At 35.7% G+C, this 24,444-nt stretch overlaps 1 protein-coding gene and 1 pseudogene across 10 annotated transcripts in view; both read left to right on the top strand.

Annotated features, from left to right (window-relative positions):
• The window catches only part of MEF2A (myocyte enhancer factor 2A), a 164,948-nt gene that overhangs the window by 101,070 nt on the left and 39,434 nt on the right, over positions 1–24,444 (top strand). For all 10 annotated transcript variants that reach the window (XM_040642702.1, XM_040642706.1, XM_040642703.1 and 7 more), the window contains one exon: positions 1,634–1,837. In XM_040642702.1, the coding sequence (XP_040498636.1) occupies positions 1,634–1,837 (204 nt within the window). The remainder of the gene's footprint in view (positions 1–1,633; positions 1,838–24,444) is intronic.
• Positions 15,057–16,451, top strand: LOC121105513 (annotated as a pseudogene).

The raw sequence follows: 24,444 nt of genomic DNA, 5'->3' as shown, positions 1-24,444 counted from the left end.
TGTGGTTGAATGAGTAAAATAAAATAAAGAGTATTGATGGAGTCACTGTTTTGTGAAATGCTGACAAAATCCCTTATGTATGTATACATGTATACGTGAATATGGTCATATGATCTTGTGCAAAAATGTGGAATGAAAAATATTAAGTTGAAAACACTGGTTAAGGGGTTTATGTTGGTGCAGGGGAAAGTAGGGAGGCAAGCATAAAACACTATTTCCATATATATGCATTTGTATAAAATTATTTGTGTATTTATATTGTAAGGATCTTTTAAAAAAGATTAAATAATGATAAGAGATTCATTTTTATAAGGTGAGGAAAGGAACCATTAGGCACATGTAGTGTGAAGAGTGTTCCACAAGGAGGGAAAATAACAAAGTTCCTAAGGAGGAAAGTAGCTGTTGGTTAAGGAAGACGCACACAAACACACGCGCAAACACATCAGTGACGGATAGAAAGGAGAGTGATGGGATGTAACTTCAGAGGGAGAGTTTGAGGCCACATAATTGTTTACTTAATGAGTTCGGATATTACTTTTAGTGCAGTAAAAAGCTCTAAACTTCTACTTAAACAATTTATGTTTCAAAAATATCACTTGGTCATTCAAAGGATACAAGTATAATCATTTGAAGGGGCACAAGCACCTCAGTGAGGGAAGAAAGGACACGAGAATAGACAGTAACAACGTGGTGAGGTAAATGGATTGGAGGACTGGATAAAGGTTAAAGAATTTCTGGAGAGATAATACAAAATAGGAAAGCTAGATAGGCAAAATGGAATACATGAAATTGAGATTTTGGAGGTGATGTGATTATTATTGATGGCAGAGTTAAAGGTGTGACAGTAGGAGTGGGTGCTTGACATGTGGTGGAAGTGGATCATTTGGAGGTTGGGGAATGCTTTTGCAACAATTTTTTTTTTTTTTTTTTTTGAACTCGGATACTGAAGTCACCGGAGATAAGAGTAGGGATAGAAAGAGAAGTACTAGGTGACAGTTATCAGTACATGAAGGAGTCACTTGGTGCCCGTCAAGGAGAATTATTGGCTGGTATAAATTTCATGCTGTGAGCTTCAGAATACATGGGGCTTTTGAGGGGGAAGGAAGGAAAAATAACTTGTAAGATAGAATAGGGAGCAAAAAGGACTGACTTACCTTTTAGGTCTTGAGCATAGTGAATGCAATATTTAAAACAAACCAACAAAAATTGATCTCTATTTGAGAGGACTTCAGGTGACAGGTTTCAGTTGGAAACTGGAGGAAATATTCAAAGAAGAATCTGAGGACATTGGGGAGTTTGTTGACCCTAGACTGTGAGTTTTACACTGGATGATAAGGGGCCAGCGGTCAGCTGTGTCCTCTGCTTCTTTGCCTTCTGCAGCAGATTGGCAGCCAGGGATAAAGGAGAACCTCCTCAGGAGAGTGTTCTGTCAGGAGTTACAAGTTAAATGTAGGACTGTAGTCTGGTGGCAGTTGGGGAGTAAGAGGCTCATGTGGAATGTGAGGCTAGGAATCTTTTACACCTTTGGAATCTGACTCAGTATTAAAGGAGGACTCATCTTTAGGTAGCCTGTATTCAAGTACTACTAATGCTTTTACTAAAAATATACCTTTTTTTCCCTTTGATTGTTTAGGTTACTTTTACAAAGAGAAAGTTTGGATTAATGAAGAAAGCCTATGAACTTAGTGTGCTCTGTGACTGTGAAATAGCACTCATCATTTTCAACAGCTCTAACAAGCTGTTTCAGTATGCCAGCACTGACATGGACAAAGTTCTTCTCAAGTACACAGAGTATAATGAACCTCATGAAAGCAGAACCAACTCGGATATTGTTGAGGTAACACATATATCTAGTAATGCCTGAATTGCAGATATAAGTAAATATTCCATTTAATAACTTTTAACTGTCAGATTGTTTCACATCCAAATTATAAATCAGTTTTATATATATATAAAATATATATAAATATATTTAAAATATTTTATATATATAATTTATTTTTTTCTGAATCATTTCTTGAGATGATCTAATTATTGTTATTTTATATATATATATATTTTTTTCCCTCTGAATCATTTGTTAGAAGAATCTGATTATTCCTATGTAATGACCCACTTATGCTATAAACATATCCTGTTTATTGAGACAAAGTAAACTAGGCTGTTTTACTATGTACAGTAGTATAATACAACATTTTATCCGTGATTATTTTGTATGAGTTTTGAAGTTAGTATTATAAGAAACTATCACTTGGGTTAGTATGAAGTTACAGTTTTAATATGTCTTAATCATTTCATTATGTCAGTGACTACCCACAATTTTAAATGCTAATGAAATGGAAGAAAATGACATAAATAATATTTCTATTTTGTGAATAGTACATTAGTTGTGGTGGGGGGGAGAGAGTCTTCACTTTTTTTTTTTCCCTTATCTGCTGCCCTTCAGTATTTCTCATAATTCGGCCAACCTAATTAAAGTGAAAATAAAGAAAAGGAATTTTTGGGAATTATTTCCATCTTACTCAGAAATAGTGTTTTAAAGCAAAACCTTCAAAAAGGAGAATCTGTATGCTTTCCACTTTAATTCTCTTCTGCTATAAAATATTTTTCTAAAAGATAATTTTCCATTCATATTTCTAATGGCATTTTAAATTAGCTTAACACTTTTTTTCCTTTACATTTAGAGATTTTTGTTTCATTTTTATTCAAGAGAGGGAATTTCTTCCCCTACTACTTCAAAAGATAGATACTTTGGCTTAGTTTTTGTAGTATTAGAAAACTATTCCAGTAAATTAAGGATTTCTTTGGTGAAAATACTAAAACCATGTGAAACGATGGAGAACTAACTACAAAGGAAGAAATGAAGTCCTAATGTAAATTTTATTTGAGTAATTAAAATAAAGATAAAGATTCTTTTATTGTGTAGGAATCTAATTTACCTGCCTCCACTGATTAAATTTCCCCTATACCGTATTACTCTACTGCAACCATTCCTTTTTGGACAGTAATTGATTTAGTTCGTTATTGCAAAAAAATCTGCTACTTATAATTTAAAAAACCACTTCTGTTACTTTTTAGCAGTTAATCAGTTGTTTGCAGTGAGAACTAAAAGCATCTTACAATTTATAGCTACAGCTCATCTCTGTTGCTTGTTCCCCACAATTTTATTTAAATGGCTCATTGCTATGAACATCCCCTGAAATGTGTATGAAGCTTTTGATTTTGCTTTTGTTGATCACTTCAGTTAAATGACATGGTTACATCTTAGCCATACCCCTTAATGCAGTTATGATTATATCAATTTTAAGTTACTTTATATTATTTAGCATTTGTGGTGTATCTTATCACTTATGTGCAATACAAATTAGACTCCTTCCCTATTATATACCGTAATGCATTTTGAATCATAATTTTGTAAATTATGGGATCATTATTTGGGTAATCTTTATCAGAGACTTCATGATTGGATTCCCTTGAAATGGAGAGTATCCCTGGTGTGTTTAATTTAAAATGACGTCTTATTTTAAAAATCTCTGTATCTTACGAAACGCTCCACTGCCTAAGTCAGAGAAATAGAGTTGACTTTAATAATGCCAACAAATAGATATTGAAGCTAGTGTCATCATAGAAGGCAGCTACCTCCTTAACCCTAACTACTCTGCTCTTTCATTGCAGCAGTTGTTGTTCTTGGCCCCTGGAAGTTGAGGGTACTTCGCACAGCCTAAAGCTTACTTCCTTAGAAAATATGAAGAATATAGTCTGAGTTAATCCTCACAGAATTTTCAAACTACCTCAGTCTTCATCTCTGTTGTGGTCAGCAATCAAAGTGTAAGAGAGTAAATCCCAAACATGTTTCAGCATGTTTCAGCAGTCTCCTATATTACAGTTTACTTTAGTGTGAAGGAAAACTTTGGCAGGTCAATTATCAATTGGGATTTTAATGTTTTTCTTTTTAATTGAATTTTTTAGATACAAGTGAACATGAATATTACCAATAGTTCTTTATGGAGTTCTGAATTATATAAATACAACAGATAGAAGACATATTGGCTTATAAGGAATCAGTTTGTTGGTAGGCTAAATTATAAGGCTGAATTTACCTTGTATGTCAAGCTTACTGAATTAACTAACCTTCATTATAAAACAATGGTAGTTATCCTAGATATTCTTTCTTCCACATATAAAAGTAATGCAACTGCAGCCTCACTAGTGAAGTGCACATATCTGAGTTCCTTTTGTCACTGGTGGTGATAGCTTATACTTAATGCAGCTACAAAGATTGTTGTGAACCAAACTAAGATTATAGGACAAGAGTAATGACAAATACATATGGAGCTTCCTATGGGCCAGGCACTTCCAAGTACTTTACAAATATCTCATTTAAAGATATTTTTAGAATACCACTATAAGTATTTTTTTCATATAGTTTTGCATATAATTTCCTTTCAAACAGTTGAAATAATTGGGAACACACTTTTGTCCATTTGTTCATTTAACAGAAATATTCGAGGGGCTCCTGTGTACCATGGACTCTGCAAAGTGGTGTTATTTAGTGATTCCTAATTCAGGCCCCAGGACTGTTCTTTCTACCCATAGTTTTGTAAACGAGTGAGATACACCTGTGCCAACTGAAGATGTTCTGTCTGTAAACTTCTAACAAGAACATCTTCTAACAAGATGTTCTATCTGTAATGTTCTGGATGGCTGAAAAAGCCATCTCCTATGACTGAGTTCATCAGCAGTAAATGGAAGCATAAACAAGTAGAAGTGACCCACTTTAGTGTTTCCTGATGCAATATGGTCGACAGTGAGACTAACTGAAAACTTTGATAACAACTTTCATAAGACCTCTAACCTGAATTCACCTATTTCCTATTGCATCTAAGTTAGTCTTTAAGGTCAGTAGGATTTTACTTTCCCCATATTACTAAAAAGCCACACCTGCAAGGATGTGCAGGTATTAGGCCTATGAAATTAGATCTAGTATGTTCTATGGGAGCACAGTGGAATGAATATATTAAAAGTAGTTGGTATTTGAATATTATGATGATAAACAGGTATAAAGGAAGATATGGCGCTCACATTTTATCTACCTTTTGATTTTAATCTCAAATGTTAGAAACCCATCTACAGAATGGTGTTTATCTTTTCTGGCCCTTGTTTCATATTACTTATATTTTAAAATGAGTTTCTTAAAATTTTAATCAATTTTAACAATTATGGTCGGTAAAAATATTTCTGTATGGCTTTTTAAAAAAACATTTACGTATTTTAAATTGCATTTAGATATTTTAAAGTCTGTAGTGTCCTGTAGGATGTATATATCTCCTACATTGAGAAAGCTAAATAAATGAAAATGGAAACTTAAACTTTGGTAGATTAGGAGAGTGTCATTAAGATAAACTTTATAAGAGACTTCATAACTGGATTTCTTTGTAGTGGAGGGTATTGCTGCTGTGTTAATGGCATCTTATTTGAAAATGCTTATACACTGCTTTTTAGGAGTATATTCCTTACAAAAAATGAGTTTTACTACTTTATTTCTTATATTTCATTAGGAGACATTCTGTAAAGAATGTCATCAGAGATATACATTGTATCTTTCCATGTTATTAAGCATTGATAGCAAAAATATGTGGCTGACTTTGGTAACTTAATTGAAATGTACGAAGACAATGTTATAACCCCCATATTTTCTTTTCAGTAAATTAAGATTTAAAAACTTGTGAACTGTAGTATGCAATTTTATAAGAACATTGGATTTATCTTAGAGTATTAGAAACTAGTAATGAAAATTACCAGTTGGTCACCATTATTCATACACGTGTGTGTATATATACATTATGTTTATGCGAAACAAAAGCCTAGGACCAGTAGAAGGCTTCTGCAACAAATCAAGAATTATGCTAAAGCCATGAAGTGAGGATTTCAACAGCTGCTGCTCAGTAAATGCCTGAGATTACTTTTGTATCCACTTTTCTCTTTCTTTCACTTTGCAGGAATATTTGAAATACAATATATTCCTGCATATAGTATTTTAAAAATAGTTATGACTTGGTGATATTGGAGCATATTCAGCAAATAGCTTATGTGGTGATTTGTATCATTGTGCTGTTATTTAAGAATGTAAGAGACTGTGGCCATTTATCGTTTTAGTTAATATCTTGTAAACTGTTGCCAGATAGAGGTATCTTCCTTACGACAGGAATACTGTAGTACTTAAAAAAAAAAAATTCCTCTTGCATTATCTCATTTGATCTTCATATAAGGTAAGCTTTTTCAGAAGTGGAGATTGAGACTCCATTAAATGACTTGCCCAGAGTCATGTAGCAATTTAGTGGCAGAAGTAGGATTAGAACCTGGCTCTTTGACATCATAACCTTCCTTTGCTCCCCAGTTTATTGAATCCACTGGTGCTCCAGAACATTTCACCATAAGTGGAGAGGATTTTATATATAAGTCAGTGATGTATAACATGTAGTAAACATGAATGAGTTTTCCTCAATAATAAACAGAAAATGAGTGAGGATAATTGCAGTAAGAATAATGGATGACATTTATCTAGTTGCACATATAACCGGGTACTGTTCCAAGGGCTTTTATTTATTTTATCTGATTGAACTCTGTTATTGTCCCCATTTCATAGATGAGGAATTTGAGACACCGTGATAAATGAAGTAAGATGACAATAATTTGGATTCTAAAGACAGAGAAAATCTGCTTTTTCTGAGTCTTAATCATCCCTACTTGCAGATTACAAAGGAATTTTAGAAATTATCAATATCTTAAAAGAGAGGAAGATAGGGAATCAACATAAGATACATCTACCAATTATTAAATAAAAACAGCTGGTAGTGAAAGTTGACCATGGCAAGAGAATTTGACCATTTTAAAATCCGTGGCTCTCAAAGTGTGGTACCCTGCCCAGCAGCAGCAGCATCACCAGAGAACTTGTTAGAAATCTAAGCCCGTGGGCCCCACATCAGACCTACCGAAGCAGAAACTCCTGAGGGGCGGTCTGAACAATACTGTACGAACTTGAATTAACTTGTCCTAAGTAGAGTGAGACTAAAAGCTTCGAGTTAACGTGCAGTCTCTGGGCAGTGGTTACCCAGCTTCTTAAATATTTTTATTCCCAAGAATATCCTCTGAAGTAATTCTAAGCAGTGAGCAAGCACAAAGTGTAACTTTTAAGACCTGCTAAGAAACAATTCAAAATAGCATGCCGATTTGGTGTGAATTACAGACTAGGGGACACATGTCTAATGGGTAACCTTTCAGTTCACTTCTACATGGTTGTAAGTGCTTCTTTGAATGTATTTAGGGGGTCTGGTGGAGTGTGTGGACGATGTATTACAGTTCCTTAGTTGAGCAAAACAGAAAGATAAATGACTTTTGTCTCCTGAGATCAGAGAGCATTTTTGAGCCAATCAGTTTTTTGTTTTGTTTTGTTTTGTTTTCTCCCCGTGTTGCAGATGAGGAATGGAACAGACAGGGAGTGTTTAAGAGGCTTGCCTAATGTTTTACAGGGCTGCAGTGGAGCGGCAGGGAAAGGGGAAAAATAATGAGACATCTGAAGACAAGACAAAGCTTCCCTCCACCTCCAGCCCCCTGCCCTGCTCTTTTATTCCTAACAGAGCCTGACGCAGCAGGACGGTGATTCACAGGGTGAGGCACGCAATCCTCATGGCCCTCCTCCTCTTCTCACTTGTCCTGCACCATCACCTCACACAGCAATCACCGTAGCTCTTGCGATTTCAGTTTGACTCTTTATTTTTACTCTGTATTTGAATATTATTATTTATCATACAATTATTCGTTTTCATGTATGTGCTTTTTAAGGAACTGTACATCTCTGCGTATGATTTTTATTTTCTTGAGGTCAGATTTTTTTCCCATCAGAGATTGATGTTGTTGATATATAAATAGGAGTTCATGCAGGAAAGGGGTGAGCTCTGTCACTTTACAATACAGCTTACATTTCTCTAATGCATTTCTTGTGTTCATCAATGAATACCTATATATCCTTTTTATGTCCCTTTGTGTCAGGGATTGAGTGTTTTAGTAGTTACAATCAGATAAGTTGTTCTTTTTCCTCTGGAAGTTCTTTGCTACATTAGCCAAACTTTTGGCCAGTGAGAAAAGGGGTACAGAGGATTGGGGGAGTGGTCAGAGAAAACTTCCTCTAGAGGTGACACCTCATCTTAGTCCTTTAAAGGACAGGGTTGGAGAAGGAAAGGGGTAGAAGAAAGGTGTTCTAGCTCAGAGGGGCAGCTTATGTAGAAATTAGGAAATGAGACATAGCACAGTTATTTTATGAAGTTAAAGTCAGCGAAGTATAGTGTGAGAAGTGGAAATAGCCAAGACCTGGGAAGTAAACCAGATCCCAGAGAGGTGTATAAGGCCCTTGACTTTCTCCTGAAGGCTTGGGTAGCTATTGAAAGAGCTGTGTCTAGGTTTTACTGACTCTCTTGCATTTCCCAGGCAATATATTGGGTTCAAATCGCACTGTAATTTTTTTTTTGAAAGGGGTTGAAAAAAAGGGAGGAAGAAAAGGGTAAAAATGTTGGATATAATGCATTATTTTTACATTTTTAATTTATTGTACTGATATTTATCATACCATGTACAAGGCATTGTGCTGGACACTGGGAATAACTGGCCATATTTCTGCTGTTTTCCTGAAAAGTTAATGTGTTGGCTATTACTACAGAAGTTCCTTTGTTAGCTACATTTCAGTATAGATTCAAGACATGTAGAATCCCAAGATTTTGATGTTTCCCATCAAATAGTAATCATTCAACATATAAATACTATATTACTATTAGAGCTACAAGCTTATTTAGTGCAAAAGATGCAGGGTACTTACCATGTTTAAGGATATTCTGTGTATGCCTATAAAGTGAGAGAGAGAGAGAGATACAGTATGATACTTCTCTTATAAAGAGGCAGCGAATGCATACATGCAGCAGTTTTTTAAAAGCTGGCCATTCAAGCACATATCTCCTTTTTAAAATTGAGACGGCTTGTATAGTTTTCATATTTATTTTGAAGTTATTTTTGTAGCTCAGTTTGAGAGAAACTCTAGGGATCTAGAGTCTAAAGAAAGAAAGGTATCTTCCTAGCATAGCTTAGTCATAACCCTAGTTTTAAATTTGCAATTACACAATTAGTGCTTGACCTGTAAACCATTCCAAGTGGTAGTATGAACTTTTTATATTTTTGAAAAATAAACATACCTTATAATTTTGTAGGTTTTGTTTGGTGGGTTGATTTGTGAACAAATCAATTTTTGATATGTGCTTTGATACTTGTGTATTCTAAGGATATTCTGTGAAGAATCTTATTATATGTGTAGACACATTGATATGTGATTATATTTCTTTACTCAAAGAATATTTCCTATAAGTTCTTGGTTTAATGGATTAGCAGTAAAAGATCAGAAAGATACTTTTAAGGTAGTTTTTTAAATGTTAGTGATTCTTGAAACTTGGTAAATAAGCTACAAGTTTGAGTCTTAGAGAATAAACCAAAGCTTGAATTCATATTGGAATTTACCTCTTGTAATTCAACAGGGACTATTACTCTGTCATGCTTTGGTTTTATAGAAATTTTCTTTTCATGTAACTGCTTTGTTCTGTGGTAATTTCTGGGCTTGAGTTGTTATTTCCAAAGTCTCTTGAAAACCTCAAAAATGTTTATGTTCTGCAAAAAATCCTTAGAAAGTATAACTAGTATTTGTACAGGAATTTTAAAAATCAGCTTGCTTTTTCATGCTACCAGTGTTCATATAGGATTGTTCCATTGTATGATATAACTAAAATATTTTTAGTGCTATTTTCCATATTTGTTATAGTTGAATTAAGTTTTTAAAAATTGTTCTGTTACTTTATGGTATAAAAAAATCTATCAGTTATGCTCTGTAGGACAGCAGAAAGTAAGGGTTTGAGGTGAGGATATAGGCATTTTGTGAAAGGTGTTAATAATTCTTAAATTCTATTATTTGATACTTCATTTATTGTGATCCAAAGTAAATTTCTATACTTAGTATTTATAATTAGCATTTCTTCGCTATACCAGTCCGTTATTTATTGAATATTTATGGTACCTGTTTAATAGGAAAAGAGAGCAGTATTAAAGTTCTGAATCTTGTGGATTTTAAGGATCAGTTAAAATAATGCATGCATAAGCATTTTTTAAAAAGATTTTTTATTTTTAAGTAATCTCTACACCCAACGTGGGACTCAAACTTACAAGCCCGAGATCAAGAGTTGCATGCTCTACTGACTAAGTCAGCCAGGAACCCCACGAAAGCATTTTGAAAACTATTTTATATTAGTTAGGTTGTTTCTGATTCCAAGCAACAAAGACCTGACTGAAACTCGCCTTTAAAATAGGGGTACTTATTGTATCACATAACAAAAAAATGCGGCAGTGTGGTAGAGATTAGGCTCTGCTGTGTTGAAGTGGGCTCCAAGTTTCTGCCTTCTCTCATGCATCAGCTTTGTCCTGATGCTGGCTGCTACATGTTGACAGTGGCAGCTCCCGACCTTACGTCCGTACACGGCATCAACTATAGCTGCATTATCCAATAGAACTTTTCGTGGTGATGGAAATGTTCTCTATTTGTGCTGTCCAGTATGGTAGCCATTAATCATATGTAGCTGTTGAGCACTTGAAATATAACTAGTGCAACTGAGAAACCGTATTTTTAACTTTAATTAAGTAACCACATGTGGCTAGTGGCTACCATATTGTTAAATACCAATATAAAGCATCAGAGATTAGTTGTGTCCTAGAGTTTTCACCAAATGTTCTAAAATTAACTGTTATGCTGGCTTAGATGACGTGCTTCCACGCTCCTCCCTGCAGTACACTAATCACGGTGGTGAGGAGAAGATGGAAAGTGCTGATTGGCTTATTCTAGCTACATACTGCACCTCTGAGATGTACTATAAAGCTACCTTAATCCAGAAAGTTTGTATTTGGTAGGTGGGGATAGAACTGTAGCTCAGTGAAACAGGACACAGAGCTCAGAAATAGACCCATACATTCATTGTTAATTGATGTTTGACAAAAATGCTAAGGTAAATCAATGAGAAAAGTAAAGTCTTTTCAATAAACGGTGCTAGAAAAACTGGATATACGTACAGAAAAAATAAACCTTAATATTACTACACATAATACACATTTCTGTAGAATAAAGAGTTTGTATAGGTGAGTAATAAAGGTGAGGAACAGACAGATTGGGCATAGTTGATAGAATGCCTTGAATATCAGTCTGTGGTGTTTGACATTTGCCTTATGGGCATTAGGCAGCCCTTAGAGGTGTTTAAAAGTTTAGGTAGTCAAATAATTGTTACAAGAATACTAATCTTTTTTTTTTTTTTTTTAAAGATTTTATTTATTTATTCGACAGAGATAGAGACAGCCAGCGAGAGAGGGAACACAAGCAGGGGGAGTGGGAGAGGAAGAAGCAGGCTCATAGCAGAGGAGCCTGATGTGGGGCTCGATCCCATAACGCCGGGATCACGCCCTGAGCCGAAGGCAGACGCTTAACCGCTGTGCCACCCAGGCGCCCCACAAGAATACTAATCTGACAGCAGATTATCATCATTTTAAAAGAAGTTTATAGCTTTTAAATATAGACTGAAGATCTCATCTTTTAATTATGATAGGTCTTTAGTAATGTTGAAATTCTATGAAGAAGAATGCTGTTCCACTTAGTTTGAATGGAGAAGGGTGATTAAAGTAGAGGTTTAGATTGTATTCCAAAGATTGTGGTATATTGACATGTCATGCGTTTTCTTAATTGATCTATAAAAAATTTAAGAGAGCATCATTTGTAGAAAAGGAAATGTTTAGAATTTATCCATAATGTGAATGTGATCATGTATTATTTCATAAATAATCTTTATAATATCTCCTTTAATGTAACAATTTAAAGTATTTTTACTTAAAATCATTATTATTTATCATGAAAAAATGACTAATTGACCAAAATTATTGTAAAAAGGAGTTTGTGTATTATAAGAAGGTTTGGAAACCCTGATCTAGTTCTGTACTTCATTTAAATGATAAGAAAGCAGGAGTCCAAACAAAGCAAAAGACTGGTGCGAGATCTTACGAGTATGCTGTTACAAAACCAAGACTTAAATAACGTTATCTTGAAGACCCTGGGTCTATCTCAGAAAGACTGTAGAACTTTTGAAGCAGTCTTTGCTAAAGAACATCAGTATTCTTCCCAATGGATTCCAAAAGACCATCACACAGCTTAATAATGACCTATAAAATTGAACTAAAAGCAGTGTTGCTTACTTCAGTTAATTTGTACTCTTAAAACTTCATCAGAGGCGCCTGGGTGGCTCAGTTGGTTGGGCGTCCAACTTGATTTTGAGTCAGGTCATGATCTCAGGGTCACAGGATTGAGCCCCGTGTCGGACGCTGTGTTCAGTGTGGAGTCTTGCTTGAGATTTTTCTCACCCTTTCCCTCTGCCCGCCACTCTCCGCCCCCCCCACACGCTCTGTCTCAAATAATTCTTACACACACACACACACACACACACACACACTTCATCAAATGTTACCCAAAGCTGTTAGGGACAAAAGCATAGAGTATGTTTAAATGGAAATAAAGCTCAAGAACGAAGGGATGTGATTCTCTTCAGTCTGTATCACTGGAAATACTGCCTTTTATTGCTGTATTGCTCCATCTTCCCCATTGACTCCCAGTATGTATTATTTCCAACCTTTAGAGAAGTAAACAGACTTAAAAAGAAAAAATGCATAGTTGCTTCTGCTGTAATGCAATTTATGCATTCCTGAAAAAATCTCATAAACCAAAACCTGTGCACCTTTGTGTTCTGAGCAACACAAACTAAAAAATAATTAGTAATTAAAAAGAGAGCTTGAACTGCTCAGTGAGGCAATTTAGTGTGTACTTAGTGGCTACCACAGTGGGTATTATAAATGCACAGAATTAATTACTTGAGTAGAAATGTTGGCAACATTTAATTAGAATGGAGACAGTGGGTCTTAGGACAGTGCGGATGGCAGTGTAGCAATGAACAATGGAAGGTGGAGGTGGGGGGGTTGCCAATAAAGTGAGCATGGGAGATATTACAACCTTCAGCAAGCCCTAGTTTTCAATTTTCTTCTTTTTTTTAAATGCTCCTGCTCTCAGGAGGTCTTTCTCCTTTCCTGCTAAAGGTTGTAATTCTGTTGCCACTTTTCTGGCTCCCCCTGCCTAGGAAATATCCCCAGTGAACCAGAGTGACTTCTTTATTATACTGACACCATTCCCTATTTACCAGTTTCATAGCACCTAATTTACATTCCAGAACACATTATAGTAGAGCAGACTGTATTGTTTAATCATAGAAGGTGTTTTTTTGTTTTTTGTTTTAAAGCACATTCATGAGCTTATGTTCATCCGAATAAGTGGCTGCTATATAAAAGAAGATTATTCGGGGGAGGGGGGGGCTGTATGATTTTGCTGGTTTCTTTTAAGGTATAAAAGAAAGCTGTTTTCATAGATTCTATTGGCTTTTGTTTCATATAGTTCTGTTCACTGGTAGTCTTAATATACCTGGATATAGGACTCAATACGTATGACTTCCAGTGTGATTATTTATAATCATGGCAAAGATGTCCAGCATTTTCTGCAACCTGCATAAAGTACTTTCACACTACCTGGTATCTTTATAAATCATTGCCCCCAATATCCTTCACTATCATGTGAAATTGAATGAATGAATGTTCAGTGAGGCAACTTAGTGTAGCTAGTGGCTACCACAGTGGGTATTATAGACATACTTGAGATTAAATTTTTTCTGTTCTTTTTATTGAGATATAATGTATAGACCATAAAATTCACCATTTAAAATTGTACAGTTTTTAATATATTCAGAAGTTTGTGCAACTATGAACACTATCTAATTCCAGAACATTTTCATCAACCTAAAAAGAAACTTGGTACCCATTGGCAGTCATTTCCCAACTTCCCTTACCTCTTCATCCTGGCAAACACTAACCTTTGTTCTGTATCTATGGATTTGCCTATTCTGGATAAGTCATATAAATGTTCTCTTTTGTGTCTGGCTTCTTCCATTTAGCATAATACTTTTAAGGTTCATCCGTATTGTAGCATGTACTAGTATATCATTCCATGGCTAAATGATATTCCAGCGTATGGATACAACACATTTTGTTTATCCAGGTATCAGTTGATGGACATTGGGTTATTTCCACTTTTTTGATTATTACAAAAAATGTGGCTATGAAATTTGTGTACAAGTTTTTGTATGGACACGTTTTCATTTCTCTTAGGTGTCTCCCTAAGAGTGGAATTTGCTAGGTTGTATGATGGCTCTGTGTTGAACTTTTTGAGGAACTCGACGGTGCAATTCTGTGGAAAATGTGGAACTTAAAAACTTAACTTTTAACTTAAAAAGCAAAAACACATTTAACTTAAAAAGCAAAAACATCGTCAAAAAACTTTGCGGATATCATTAGAAAATATTTAGTTCATTTTTTCCTAAAAACATTGATCTTTTTTATTTCTGTAATGTTGGATCAAGTTATCTGGACCAACCCTTCAGCTGAAGACAACTAAAAATACTAGATAAATTGTACAAAAACTTCTTTATAGCATCAAAGAGCTGTTAAGGAACATGTCAGACCAAAATCTAAGAAAAGGTAAGAACCTAAAAGGTAAAGAAGTATTTAAAGTTCTGGCTACCCCGAGTCATTTGCCCACCAGGATAAAACAGTTGAAAACTAAGCTTCAGGTTTTGGTGGATCCAGAGGCAAAGAACAACTCATTACTTCTAGGTTTCTGAGTCTAATAGATTGCCTCCCATATCAAATCAGGACCTCAGGAAGAGGAAAAAAATCCACTGTCTTTCCCCTACTTGCAAAAGGTTGCAAGGAGAGACCTATTGTACTGAACAGATGGGGGAAAGAGGAGAATAAGAAAAGTAAGAAAGAGAACCTGTCGCTGAGAGTTGTAAAACAAGTACCAGCATGTGTGGAATCACTCATTGTCCAAAGTCATTTAACAGAAGAAGTCTAGGAACACTGTTGCCTCAGGTACCTGGAAGAAGCAAATTGAAATACTTTTTGAAGAAAGGCACCTTATTCAAGGCATCAGAAATCTCTTTCAAATAACCTTTCGAAACCACAGAGCGTCTATCATACAAAGATGACCAACCATAAAAGAAAACAAGGCACCATAAGCAAAATGCAGAAATAGCAAAAACTGACATCTTAATACTTCAGATACTCATTCATAGATTATAAACAGTTCCACTCTTTTAATAAACAAGCTTGAAGATACCTGCAAGAAACAAGAAATTATAAAAGAAGTAATATAGTGGATTTGAATGAACTACTTAGAGCAATGAAAAAACACAGTAACCAAAATAACTTATTAGACACGTTGGAAGTATATTTGACGTAGCTGAAGAATTTTGAACTGAGAGAAGTTCTCTGGAGGCCCAGCACAAAGAGATGAAAAGATAAAAAATACAAGGTGTTGAGGAAAAGGAAGATTAGTTAGAAATTCTAGACTAAATTTTTCTTGGCATTCTAGAAGGAGGGGAAGAGAGGATGAATATGAATGGGGGCAGATGCAGTATTTGAAGACATAATGACAATTTTCCAGGATTGATTTAAGGAACAGAATAAACAGAAAAGAAAAAAACCAAAATCTATACATAGACTTAGTATAACTACAGAAAACAAAAGACACAGAAAAACTTAAACAGAGCAGATTATCTTCAAAGGAGTACTGACTCTAAATAGCAGCAAATGAAAATCTGTTGTCTGTGAAATGATATCCTGAATGTGTTGAGAAGATGCAAGTTGTAATCCAGTTTAGAATTCTATACCCAGAGAAAACATCTTCAAGAATGAAGGCAGGACGCCTGACTTACGTGCCTTGCTCCCTTTCTCCTGGCTGGCAGCGTAGAGGCCACATTGTGGCTGGAGTTATTGTAAAAGACGTGAACTAGCACGAGTTCATCAGAGGTCTGGCAGTCTTCCTGAAAAAGTCTGGGGAGCTCAAAATCCCTAAATGGGTGGACACTATAGCATAAAGAGCTTCCTTGCTCCCTGTGATGAGAATTGGTTCTACACACAGGCTGCTTGCACGGCACGGCGCCTGAACCTCCAGGGTGGCGCTGGGGTCGGCTCCATAACCAAGATCTATAGGGGACGTCAGAGAAATGGGGTCATGCCCAGCCACTTAAGCAGAGGCTCCAGGAGCGTGGGCCACAGGTCCTCCCAAGATTTATGGGCTGAAAACAATGGAAAAGGACCACGATGGGGGCTGCAAACTGACACCTCAGGGACAGAAAGATTTGGAAAGAATCACCAAACAGGTGGCAGCTGCCACCCAGAAGCATTAGAACAAATGCTGGGTTAATAAATTGGCTCATTCGTTTAAAAAAGAAAAAAGGCAAAAAGCTGTGTATCAGTTTTGCAACTAAACCACCTCAGGCTTTTGAAGAAGGGATCCAAAACCCAAGTCAGACTCTCATGGTAAGAAAGCAGTCTTTATGGGAAGATCAGATGACCTTCACAAGCTTCATGTGGACAGTGACCCATGTCTGTTTCATCAGTGAACATCAGAACCTAGTAGGTGCTCTCAGTAAGTTTTGTTGGAAAAAAAAAAAAAAGGCAAATTAAGTCATTTGTACAATTAAAAAAACACACACACACATAAAGAAGGGATGGTGAAAACCAAGAGCCAGGACTTCTGAAGATCTACTTTCCTCACTTCACAGCATATGGAGAACCAAGTTTATCAGAATACTTGTTTATGTGTGAAGAGTTTATAACAGAATTACATTATCCCTGTTGATAAGCTGAGGCTGCTGGGTTGCCCAATATCTAATTTCTGTGAATTAAGGGCCCCCTAAAACTGTTGGTTTTGCTCAGGGTCGAGGGGAAAGTATCATTGCCATTTGCTGGGTTCTTTGCAATCAAACCTGGGCGTATCATAGAACTGGATAAGGCCTTAAAATTCAAAGAAGCCATAGCTTGAACACCACATACGTCTTACTGAGGAAGATAGGAATGAGATTATGGAGGAACAGGAGAAGGAGCCTGAAGACAATGCCTACAACTACCTGCAAAAGAAATGTGCTGTCTTCCAGAGGCTGAAGTGGTTCCTGATCACAAGCCTCTCTGCATTCTCCCTTTCATTTGTTGACGGATTAATGCAGTCTGTTGAACCAGCTGAACTAGTACAGTGTAGTGGAAAGAGCACTAACCTGGACATTCGAAGATTTAGATTCTAGTCCTAGCCACTTAATAGCTGTGTGATGTGGTAGGGTTGAAGGGGGGAGTACTTGGGTCTCTCCTAAATTTCATATTCTCCTCTGTAAAGGTAGGAGGTGAACTAGGTTACAAAGGTACCATTTAATTTTTTTTTTCACCAGCTATCTTACTATACATTTTTGTGCACATAAAATGTCAGGATCCTGTTGTGCCTCAAAAGTTTTGATTCAGTAGACAAATTTTCAGAAAAATACAATTTAACAAAGTGGAATCATGAAACTGTGGACAACCTAAATAATTTCATTGTCAAGTTTACCACGGAAGAACTCCAAATCCAGATGGCTTCATAAGCAAGGACTAACAGATTTTTAAGGAAGAAATAATGCCAATATTTCTAAACTCTTTCAGAGAATAGAAAAAGAAGAAGCACTCTTTTCTCCATTATATGAGCTAACCTAACCTTGGTAGCAAAACCAGCAAGTAGAGTTCTAAGAAGAAGAATCAGAAGTCAGCCTCACTGAACATAAATGCAAGACTCCTAAACATAGTATTAGTCTATTTCTTTGAGTTCACATCTTTTTTAGTGGAGACATTTATTTTCACATTGATCCATTTCTCTACTGCTTTGGCACACATATAGACTCTGTCAGCCCCACTTTGGGAGTGACCATATGACTACACTGGCCGTGGAATTTGAGTAGAAGTGACACATGCTGCTTCCAGGCCTGATCTGTCAAATACCTCCCACATGATCTTTATACTCTCTTCCCTGTTTGCCAGCCAGGTGCAGAGAATCCAGATGGAACTCTTGAGGTCTTGTGTGTGGAAGCACAAGATAAATGAATCTGGGCTCTGAATAATCTCATGCAAGTCTCTCTCGGATCAGAAACATCCTCATGTGGCTTTGTATGAATAAGAAACTTCATTGCGTTAGGCCACTGAGATTTTTGTTTGTTAAAGCATCTCATGTTACTTAGGCTAACTAATACAGAAATTAAACCCAGCTATATAAAAGAGACAGTACATCATGACTAAGTTGGATTGCTCTCAGAAATGCAGGGTTGACTTAACAGAATTATCCCATCATTGTGGAATGGAACTCTCAATATTTATACATTGAGAATGTATAATTCTACAAAAAAATAATCTTTATAGAGTCAAAGAAATGCCAGTCGAAATCCTAAGGATTTTTTTTTTTTTCGAGAATTCAACAACTGATTCTGAAATAAAGGGAAACTGAGGGGGAAAGTTTTGTCATTACAGAGGTAGGATAATATTTCCTGGAGAAGGGAGAGTTGTGTGATTGAGGGAGATATGGAGGTTCTGGTTCTACTCTGTGTTTTGATTTGGTTAGAATTACTAGTATTCATTTTATAATGGTTGAATTTAATAAATTTTGATGTCCTTTTGTCTGTGAATATTTCACAGTTTTAAAAAATTAAATGTTTTTATGCATTTTCAGAGTGTCTAGGAAGAATATGAAGTATCTTTCAAAATTAGCAACAATTATTAAAAATGAGGAAAAGGAGAACTTTCCTTATTTAAAAAAATTCTATTTAGTTTAAGTTCCTTGGAACTTAAGACATATTATTCCTTTATTTTACAAGTAGTCCTATCTTGTGCTAGATCTGACGCTCCATAAATACTGGATGAATGGATAATTTACTGCTCGGGTGCTTGACAGAAATGAGATTTAAGGTGGGTGGTGGTATTATAGATTAATTAGCTCCTTGTGCATTTAAAAAAACCATGCGTATATACCTTTTGAGTACTTTTAATTCCATAGTTTTGCTTCCAAGTACTGTGATTCTGTTAGTTTGGAGTGGAATTTGACAATTATAAAATTGAGCATACATTAAAGAACATTTCAGTTCTTGGTAGGTAGTAGTTAAAAACACAGTCTTGTCAGGTGTGGGCTCTGGTAAACATTCAGGCAGTATAGACTCCAGAGTCTAAAACTTCATAGCCTATCTCAAAATTCCAGAAAATCCTAGCCCCCTGGAATTTTTATCAGTTCTTATTTCAGACTTCTTGTGGTTTAAATATTTAAACTTATTTACAGTGAATACTATGAATACTAGATTTCTTTACTAAAAAACAAAAGATTATGGTAATATGTATATATGTTATGTGTGTGTGTATATATATGTGTGTATATATATCTATATCTGTGTGTGTATATATATGTATATATGTATATGTATATATATCTATATATACACATGTATATGTGTATATATAATTTGCATGGAGAGTAAGCATGTCTGAAATTTTAAGTACATTATTTTTTGCTGATAAGAGCATGTAAGCTGAAAAAAACTATTTAAAAATGACCACCTTTAATTTACAATCCATTTTGAAACATGTTTGCTTTTTAAGTTTATTGTATAAAAGAAGACTTGGGTATACTTAGGGAAAAAAGTCTAAACAGCATTGTTTTTGCCTCGAGTTTCTTATCCCTATCTCCTTTCCACCATTTCCTTACCCTTTCCATCTCCACTGTCACCAGCAGATTTAATAATATATGCTAGAAAATGAAGTACAAGCCCTGCTGAGCAGTGTTTTGTACCCAGAATTCTGTGTATGCTTCCTTGAACTTGAAAGATAAGGTTGCTGATGCTTTATAAGTAGAACAGTACAACACTTTAAAGATCTTTGTTGGTGTATGTACCGTTATTTGAATCAATTACCTTTGGCCAGAAACAGTAAATACTCCTCAGTCATCTTACTTCCAGGTTTGGGATCCTTTCTGAACTCAGGGTAGTGGAGGCACTAGTGAGACTTGTTTTGGGAATTATATGGCTTAGATAAGGAGACTACTAATATGTGACCTAAAGGATTATGACAGATTCCATTATCAAGGTTCTTTGATTGTAAGAACTGGAAATCCATTTAAAGTAACTCAAGCTAAATGAGAATTTATCATTTTTCTAAAAGATTTTATTTATTTGAGAGAGAGAAAAATAATACACGTAGTGGGGAGGGGCAAAGGGAGAGGGAGAAGCAGGCTCCCTGCTGAGCACAGACCCCCCCCCCCAATGTGGGGCTCGATCCCAGGACCCTGAGATCATGACCTGAGTCGAAGGCAGATGCTTAACCAACTGAGCCACCCAGCCACCCCTGAAGGAGAATTTATTGAGAGAATACAGTCAAGTAGCACCCAAGGCAGGAAGGAATACCTGGTCCCCTAAAGGCTTGACACCAGGAGCTCCATCTCAAGGTCTGTATGGCGTGTCATCTCTGCCACCAAGCTTGGTTTGCTGGATGACTCTCGTGAAAGCACAATAGTTGGTCTTTATGTAAAAATAATTGATGTTCTGGGTCCTTATCCAGTTAACCACTTTTGTAATCAGAGCATAATTTCCAAATTAAAGCTTCAGTTATCTTACTATCTTTTGTCTCAGTAGGAGAAAAGGTTTGGTGAGCCATGGGACCTTTGTCTTAGTGCTTATATAGATTTTTTTAAAAACTCGGTTCTCTATAGATGGTATGAATTTTTCCTTACTCTCGAGAAGTATGGCTTTTGTTTTTTAGATTACCGAGTTTGTATTACAACCTGCTGGGCTCAAAATAAGATCTAGAATCAAAACGTTTGGTTGTTAGTGATTATACACACTCCGTGTAAGAGATGTCTTCTCGCACTACCAATTCTGTTCTTTACTATCCAAAAGCCCACTGGGACATCTCCCAGCAGCTTTCAGAATATAGTCTGTTGTAAGTTAAATATACATATGAATTTAAGAAATTATACGTATGGGGGTGCCTGGGTGGCACAGCAGTTAAGCGCCTGCCTTCGGCTCAGGGCGTGATCCCGGCGTTCCGGGATCGAGCCCCACATCAGGCTCCTCCACTATGAGCCTGCTTCTTCCTCTCCCACTCCCCTGCTTGTGTTCCCTCTCTCGCTGGCTGTCTCTATCTCTGTCAAATAAATAAATAAAATCTTAAAAAAAAAAAAAAGAAATTATACGTATGAAATTATATTTTTGTAGTGCAGAAACCGCTACAACAATTTCTGTGGATTTGTCTAGTACAAACTAGTATCTTTAGATTGCCTTATTATTTAATGTATTTTAACAAATTCATAACTTTGTGTTTTAGAAGACTTCTAAAGTAACTTGTCACAGCACGCTGATCTTGTTCTTCTTTACTGTTTTTTATCTTGCAAGTATAATAAATACATATTTCATGTTTGTGTACACCTTGTTTGTCTAGACTCAGAAAACGTAAAGCAATCTAGACTTCAGCCTTTGATTTGAAAGTTCACATATTAGTTGAGGGTACAGTAGATAGGTAAATACAAGGTAGTATAGGATAAATGAATGTTCTGTTGAGTAAGTGCTCTTAAAATTTTAGCATACGGAAGCACTGAGGGAAAAGTTTCATGGAAGATGGGGTTAAAACTAGGCCACAGTGAGCTATAAAATAGTCCTACAGACAAGAAGGCAGGGTTTCAAACAAGTGAGCCGGTAAGTAGGAGCTAGGTTGTTGGTGACTTGCATTTAGGCTAAGGAATTTTGGTTCTGTATTCTATATCTGTTATTTCAAAAGAAGGATGTAAGATATATAAATCTCTTGGGGTTCAGGAAGAAAATTATTGAAATTCTATTTAACTCTAAAATGTGCTTATTAAGATTAATTTATGCATATGTTGGGGGTTGTGCATAAAATACGTTTCTGGATGGGGTAGATAATCTTAAGTCTTAGAGACTGCTGCTTTAGATCATACAGAGCCATCAAAGGTCTAAAGCAGGTGTGACAAATACAAAGTGGTATTGAGGAGACCTGGATGTCTAACAAGTTGTGGGACAGATTAGAAAAGAGAGAAAAGTAAAAAAAAAAAAAAGAAAAGAGAAAAGAGAAAAGTAGTAAAAGAGGAGGATATAATAAGCGTCTGGTCATACGGCAGCACAGGCCTGTGTGGTGACAGTGGAAATAGTAATCTATAAAACTTGGTATTCCCTGTGAATTGTGGGGGAGAAAACAAAGCATGGGCAGCAAGATTGCTTGCTGTGTTGGCTAGAAAAGGTTGAGTCTGAAGAGGGGATCTGTTTAATGACAGATAATGAGTTCCATTTCAGTTAAATTGAAATAGAGTAGCCAGATATCCAAATGAAAATGTGCAACAGGCAGTTGGACTATAGGTCTTCCAAATTTCAGATTAGATGTGAAAGAGAGCATAATCATTACTCTATAAAATGAACACGCATCAAAGATTTTATTTAATGAGTGCACCAGTAATATGTTACAACCAGGCAAAGAACTCAAAATACCACATAATAGTAGTTAAAGAATGCTGAAATGAATTTACAAATTCATTTGTAACGGGTCAGCATCTACAAGGTGATAATAGTAACATCCCACAGGAAACAATTTCTATGAACAGGAATTATTTGCAGTTATTATTCACTTTCTGCAAGTTAACTAACATCCATCCCTATTGTAAAATAGTCTAGTCAAAGAACAAAGGTGGATAAAACCTGAATGAAAGTTCTAGCCAGGATATAGTTTTCATTGTTTTTTCCTTAAATTGATAGAAACATTTTAAGTTTTAGAGCCTTCCTATTGATAGAGTCTTTAATCAATAGACAGAAGGTCTTAAGTTCCTCTTCATTTAGTTAAAACTCATTTAATTAATACCAAAGAAAAATAAAACCTTCTCTTTTAAATTTAATTTGGGCATTTCCATCTCAGAAACTGTGGATGCAATATAGGGATCCCTTTTCCCTTGGAAATTCTTATAAGTAAAACACTACCCACTCTCCTTCCATGAGCTTGAATTTCACCTTAGAACTCACTTGCTTCAGATGGAGAGGAACCCTGCTTCAGGAGATCCTGGGTTTGTAGTTTTAGACTGTTGTACTCTTAATTCTGTGATAGGAGTAGCATTTAATTTATGAATTATCACAAGAATTAAGGATTTTTCTCTTTTATTTCTTGAAGAAGAGTACTGACAGGTCACAAGCCTTCTATGATCATATATCTCTAATTTTTGATACTATAATAAATTAATATAAATCATTAATCAGTTAACCAAATATTTTCAAAAAATTTAACAGCACATTAGTTTTTTCTTTTAAAAGCCAATACTCAGTCCATACTAAATCCTAACAAGAGTTACTAGGAAGTTCTTTTCCCTTGAGTTTACATTTACTATGCATCACAAGTCAAGGGTAGTTCTACTGTCATAACTGTTAAACAGTAATCTTCAAAAAAGGTAAAATCCTGGTTCTCAGATATAAAATGAACATGAATCAAAGACTTTAACTCATGGGCACTTGGGTGTCTCAGTTGGTTAAGCCTCCAACTCTTGTTTTGGGCTTAGGTCAAAATCTCGGGGTCCTGGGATCACCCTGCACTGGCCTCTGCACTCAGTGCAGAGTCTGCTTGAGAATTCTCTCCCTCTCCCCCTGCTCCTCCCCACCACTCACACACTCTCTCTCTAATCTTAAAAAAAAAAAAAAAAAAGTTACGGGTGGTTAGTAGGTAAGTCCAAAGATTAGACAGATATATAAGCCCATCAAGAAGGCAAAATAATTTGCTTCATAGATGTGAAAAAAACTGACCTCTTTCACATTAAGGGCAGAAGTCAATTGAACCTCCAGCAGACAGCATTTATTTGCATGTCTACAATGATTTCTATTACTGTCAGTTTCAACAAGTTAATCTCTCCAGAGTTGTAAAATAACTCAAAGGCACAAATCCTATAGAATCAGATGACATGGAAGGATGTGCCCTAAACAATACATAGTTTTCCATAAAGACACTTAGGAGTTATTTTATGATCCATTTAAAAATCTTTCAAAATCTGTCCTTACCTAACTAAGATAAACGTTAGCTAAGGACATTGATTATTTAAACCTACATTTTATGCTGTAGATTAAAGTATGCAGAAAGTACTTGACTGAATTGGCCCAAAATATAAAAAGAAGAGCCATTAAAATCATAATACAGTTTAACTTTATTGTGAGAAGTAGAAATGTTTGTATTTTAAAAGTGCTTAGCTGACCCTCCAAAAACAAAATTTCTGTCTTTTAGAAATGCACTGCTGCAAATTGTGGGTGCATTCATTTTAGGATTTCATTTAAGTCATCTTTGTAGTTGGAGTCATTAAACATGTTTGGAACACTGGTACAAAAGAACATAGAACTGGTTGTATCAAGT

This window comes from Ursus maritimus, unplaced genomic scaffold (genome assembly GCF_017311325.1).
Source record: "Ursus maritimus isolate PB19 unplaced genomic scaffold, ASM1731132v1 scaffold_27, whole genome shotgun sequence".
In the NCBI taxonomy this organism is placed as follows: Eukaryota; Metazoa; Chordata; class Mammalia; order Carnivora; family Ursidae; genus Ursus; species Ursus maritimus.
The sequence above is the reverse complement of the archived record's forward strand: the minus strand, read 5'-3'. Positions and strand labels throughout refer to the sequence as shown.